Raw genomic sequence first — 5,397 nt, forward strand, 5'->3', positions numbered from 1 at the left:
CGACTTCTAAAAAGTTATATTTTGTGTTTTCAGGAAGAGCCACAGGTCGTTTTGGGGAACTCTGCCTCCACCTAGTGGTTGATCTGCATCATTACAACTTCATCTAGTTAAACTGAGCCTTGTTTGTTCTTCGGTGCATTTCCCGAAACCATATATAGTGGGAATATAGTGGGAGTTCACTCAGTATGGGAGCTTTCCTGTCTATTTATGGACTCCATATTTCAATTCTGAATTAATACTGAGTGTTTCCTGCTCAAACTTTACAGTAAAATATTTGACGGGATAACATTTGTGAATTGAAAACAGTTTGAAAGATGAACATCTTTAACTCGTTTAGGTGTGACGTCTGTAAATGCGAAGAAAACACAGCAGAAAACATTCATTTTTAGTTTAAGCTAAACTAATGTATTTCGAGCTAAAGCTAAGCTAAAAATAAATTCTGCGCTCAGTTTCGTTTTCATTTTACCTGCGGTGAGCCAGCTGATTAGCCCCGCCCCCTGCTCTTCAGAAACGTGCATAAGTTTTGTTTCTCTTCTTTCTGCTAGGTTTCGTTTCCGTCAGCTGAGCAACATATTAAACATCAGCTGTTGTCCTGGTGCGGCTCACAGGCGAGATGTTTTCTTGGGGAGAAGACTGTCAGCGAGGCTTCTGCCTCAAAGGAGACCCCATCACAGAAGAAGGAGTTCATTATTTAAATTTTGGTCATAATGTCACGGATCTATCAGCAGGTCGCAGCGTGCTGGCTTTCCTTAAATGTAACGGGAATGCATTCATTTTGCGCACTAATGAGAGCAAAGACGGAAACAGAGTAAGAGGAAAACAGAGTGAGTATCTGTGTGAGGTTTTTTTTTTTTTTAGTATATAAATGCGTTTCGAGTTCACTAATGAAGTCTGTTCTTTTTGTCATTTCTGAGTTTTCGACGGCTTTTATTCACTTATCAGTGGCATTGTTTTGTATTTAGTTTAGGCTTTTAACGACTTGAATTTGTCAAGGACTGATAATAGGATATACACTATAACTTCAAATATTAAAAAAAAACATCCTGGAAGGGTGCATGATATTGAATTTGTGTAAACTCCCCCCCCCCTCCCTCTACTTCGTTCAGGTTCCAAATTTACAATCAGTGGCACCAATGGGTGGGTCATTCCTTTAAATTTTCGACTCTGCCCTACCAACAAATCTTGTATGCATAATGTTAATAAAAAATAAATTTAGGAGAGATTTCATGAGTTGCTATACATTTATTTATCTATTACTGACATCTGGCAGCATGAGGCAACAACGCCATGCTCAAATAACGGATCTGAAGGGGCCATTTTTATAGAGCTGACATCAGTCTGATGTCGTCATGAGTAAATTGGTACGTTAATCCAATGCATATGAATTAAATCTGTGCATTTGCAGAGTTTGTGAAGTGTAAGGAGAAGATTGAGGCAGTGAGTTGTGAAGATGACGTCGTGATGCTGCTGTCTGAGAAAGGCTCTGTTTTCTGTGTGGACACCACCCACACCCCGTACACACCCAGGTGAGAAAGCAAAGCAAGGTTACTATGCTGGCATACCAGCAGCTTCGATTCATTCTACAGGTCGTCTGATTCTTGTTAAGACTTGATTAAGATTTGTCTTCTACTTTCTTGCAGGACATTGGACTCTTTTTCTAGCATACCAGTTGTACAGGTTGCGTGTGGAAGCCAGCATTCAGTTGCTCTGACAAAAGGTTTTCAATATTTCTACATTGTCAATGGCAAATTATATTATTAACTTCAGTCTTCTAATATTTTCATTTTATTGGTCTTGCCTTCGTCACATTGACATGAGCAGTTGTTACTGAGCTTTTCTTGGCTACTCATTTTTGCACCATAATCATGTTGCGATTTTAAGAGTCTTAAGATTAATTAAGATGCTTAAGACATGACATGAGCAGTTCATGATGTAGTGATGTCGATTCAGTAGTCAATCCTGGTGATCTTCCTTCAGAGGGTCAGGTGTACACCTGGGGCCTGGACTCCAGGGGTCAGCTCGGACTGGGGAAGAGAAGTTCAGGAGCGAGATCACCTCAGCAAGTCCGATCCTTGTTGTCCGTCCCCGTGGTTCAGATCTCTGCAGGAGGAGACCAGAGCTTCGCCCTCTCTGTGTCCGGAGGCGTGTTCGGCTGGGGCAGAAACGACTGTGGACAGCTCGGACTGGGAGACACAAAAGGTGCTGTTGGAAATTACTCCATAGCTTTGTGACTTACAATAACATATTCAAATGTCTAACCTTGCATAATAAAGTTCATGTTCTTTTCTTTAGACATGTATACACCAGCTTGTGTTCGTAGTTTGAACCTGAAGAAAACAGGCGACATTTGCTGCGGAAAGGACCACACCGTCGTTTTGACGAAGGTTAGGCAACAAAATCAAAGCATCTAATTTGTTCTTATTTGAAGTATTGCATTAATGCTTGAAGAGCATTTGTGTGTTTGGATTTTTCAGCATGGGGCAGTGTTCACATTCGGTTCTGGTCGATATGGGCAACTTGGACACAACTCCTTGCGAAATGAACTCCGGCCTCGACTTGTTGCTGAACTTTGGGGGGCAAAAGTTATCAAGATTGCATGCGGGAGGTAAATTACAGCTTGTTGTATCATCAACACTTTAAAGGAAAAATGTTGTCTTAAATCCACATTAAATTATTGTTTGAAAAGAGACATTAGGTGTAGTAGTTTCAATTTATTTATCCAATGCAAAATTACTTATTCAGACTCAAATATTTCCCCACTAATCTCTACTAAGTTGCATCTGAACTACACTTTTTTTCAGCCTTTGACATGTTCCTGGTCTAAATTTGGCCAACTATTTGATCGGGTTATTTAAATAGGTTAGTTTTCTTGCACAGACTATTGAGCATTGAATAAGTTGAATCATTTGGAGACTATCCTTTCATTCATACAGCTATTATACAGTAGCTCTGGTAGGAAAAAAAATGTCCCAGTGCTTAAACAATAATAAAAAAAATCACCAGCATAGTGTTTACAATGTTTATGATGTTCTTTCAATCCAGGTATCACACATTAGTTTTGACACACAGCCAAAAAGTCTACTCCTTTGGTTGTGAAACTCAAGGTCAGCTGGGAAACAGAGAAGAAAGCAATCCATCTGTGCCGCTACCTGTTCGTCTACCTCCAGGTAACTAGAAATAGAAATCTAAACAGTATGTTAACTTTATATAGTAATTTACTTCATTGCTGCTTTCTGATGCAGTTCATTCCAGAATTGGAACTGTCTTTGCTGGAGAAAACTGTTCATTTGCAGCCTGCTCTTCTGATGAGGTACCAGGGGCAATGTTTGCCAAACAGAGAGATTAACATGCAACAGGATCAGTCACCTCACCTCACTTTTTTTTTCTTTTTTTTTTCCATCTACAGGATGTTAGCATAAATTCAGACACTAGCACAGTCAGCAAAGCAACTCAGCATGGTTTAGAAGATTTAGTTGATAACTGGACGTCTAAATGTGATGAAAAGTCATGGAAAAAGATTAAGCAGTGAGTATTTACCACTAACAGACCGTTTAATAACATGACGTTAATTTCTGTTACTCTAAATGAAAACTACTGAAACTTTTATTCTTCTTCTCTTCAGGGAAATCCACAGGACATTTTCATCTGCATCCTGTTTGAACAAAAGCTTCCTTGAAGAAGGGTAAAGATGCAACTGTTGACATTTGTGTAACTTGAAAGTCGAAACATCCCCTTTTCATTTAACTCACTTATATTCTAATTCATATGGACATAACTTAATTAAAAATTGTGGTAACATTTTATTTGAAGGGGTGTCCATAAGACTGACATGACACTGTCAAAAAACATGACATAACACCTGTCATGAACATAAAGAAGTCTTTATGAATGTTTATGACAGTTGTCATGAAGTGTCATTCGGTAAATAATGACACTTTTAATGCAAAGTTGCTCTAAAAGTTGCACTGAAAGTCCATTAAAAATGCCAACTTTGCATTGAATTGTCATTATTTGTCGAATGACACTTCATGACAACTGTCATAAACATTCATAAAGACTTCTTTCTGTTCATGACAGATGTTATGTCGTGTTTTTGACAGTGTCATGTCAGTCTTATGCACACCCCTTCAAATAAAGTGTTACCAAAATGGCATTATGTCTATTAATCTTCAATAAATGTATGTTTATTTTTCAATATATTGGATGTCTTAAAATAGACCAGTTATTCAATTATTGAAATACCGTTTATTTCAGTCTAGTAATAAATCAAAGATCATAATTGATGCTGACTCTCTTTACTTTTCTACTCAGAAAAAATAAACATTTCCAAACCTCATCAAAGTACCACGGTCTGAACCTGAAACTGGCTCGACGACATTTTAAGAAACTGGTAAAAACAGAAGATGTCTGGATAGAGGTTTGTCTCTCTTCCTGTCCAATTTTATACATTTGCTTTTTCAGACAACTACATGATAACTTGTTTTATATACTTCCACTTGGTTTTTCCTTTAATCCACTCGTTTGTGTGTATATTTATCTGTCAGGTTGAAGCATCAGTTCTGCGTTTGCTCCCTCTCTTTGATAAGAACCCAGTAGGAGTGGAGAGTCTGAGGATCTTTCTGCTCCTCAATGAGCTCCTTCATGTCGTCCAGAAGCACAGAAAGCAGCAGCAGCGCAGCAAGTTAGCTGAGATGGTCGCTACTGCTGTAACAAGTCTGTCAAGGGAAAGCCTCAAGGTTTTAGGTACTGTTACCTAGTTTAGCTGAAATTACTTTGGCAAGTGATTGAAGCTCTGTTTGGTAAATGTTAATGTTGTCATCTCTAGGTGAGTGGTGGTCCTCGCTGTCGTCATCCACCATGGAGAGATTTGTCAGCGTGTGGAGGAAAGCTCTCTGTGTGATCTTGTCCGATGAGGGTGCTCCTCGCAGTGACGGTGTCAGGAACCTGCTTCAAGTTCTTCAGTATATGTACAATGTCAGTATCATAATTTAAAACAGGGCTGCCATGTTTGTTTGTTAATGATAATTAAGGTCTTGTCCGTGTCCTCTTGACAGGTTAACAGCAGGATGTCTGAGTCTCAAAGGCTGCCAGAAAGTGATTTTTATGTGATGATCGACCAAAAGTTTCTCCTCGGAGAACTGCAAATCTGGCGTTCAAAATCAAAACGCAGGGTAAGAAAGTTTCTGTCAGATTTAACTCGGAAATTAAACAGACATCTCATTTGTAAAACACTGAACAACTAGAAACTCGAAGATCATATTGTGCTTTTTACCTTTTTAGTATGTGCGTGATGAGCCAGTTGTTCTGTGCAACTTCCCGATTGTGATGGATCTGCAAACAAAGAAACTGGTTTTTGACATGAATACTTACCTCACTTGGGTAACCGCTGTTTTATTA

General features: G+C 38.9%; 1 protein-coding gene across 1 annotated transcript in view; it reads left to right on the top strand.

Annotated features, from left to right (window-relative positions):
* Window positions 1-335: 335 nt before the first annotated feature.
* The window catches only part of LOC106961818 (probable E3 ubiquitin-protein ligase HERC4), a 12,310-nt gene continuing 7,248 nt past the window's right edge, over window positions 336-5,397 (top strand). The window contains exons 1-15 of the mRNA XM_015055851.1: window positions 336-824; window positions 1,406-1,526; window positions 1,641-1,717; window positions 1,978-2,199; window positions 2,293-2,384; window positions 2,475-2,605; window positions 3,043-3,167; window positions 3,243-3,310; window positions 3,407-3,525; window positions 3,623-3,682; window positions 4,312-4,417; window positions 4,545-4,743; window positions 4,826-4,974; window positions 5,055-5,171; window positions 5,281-5,388. Of these exons, the coding sequence (XP_014911337.1) occupies window positions 614-824; window positions 1,406-1,526; window positions 1,641-1,717; window positions 1,978-2,199; window positions 2,293-2,384; window positions 2,475-2,605; window positions 3,043-3,167; window positions 3,243-3,310; window positions 3,407-3,525; window positions 3,623-3,682; window positions 4,312-4,417; window positions 4,545-4,743; window positions 4,826-4,974; window positions 5,055-5,171; window positions 5,281-5,388 (1,905 nt within the window). The 5' untranslated portion in view covers window positions 336-613. The remainder of the gene's footprint in view (window positions 825-1,405; window positions 1,527-1,640; window positions 1,718-1,977; window positions 2,200-2,292; window positions 2,385-2,474; window positions 2,606-3,042; window positions 3,168-3,242; window positions 3,311-3,406; window positions 3,526-3,622; window positions 3,683-4,311; window positions 4,418-4,544; window positions 4,744-4,825; window positions 4,975-5,054; window positions 5,172-5,280; window positions 5,389-5,397) is intronic.

The sequence above is a fragment of the Poecilia latipinna genome, unplaced genomic scaffold, assembly GCF_001443285.1.
Source record: "Poecilia latipinna isolate Pla-1442-1.1 unplaced genomic scaffold, P_latipinna-1.0 Scaffold1338, whole genome shotgun sequence".
Classification (NCBI taxonomy): Eukaryota; Metazoa; Chordata; class Actinopteri; order Cyprinodontiformes; family Poeciliidae; genus Poecilia; species Poecilia latipinna.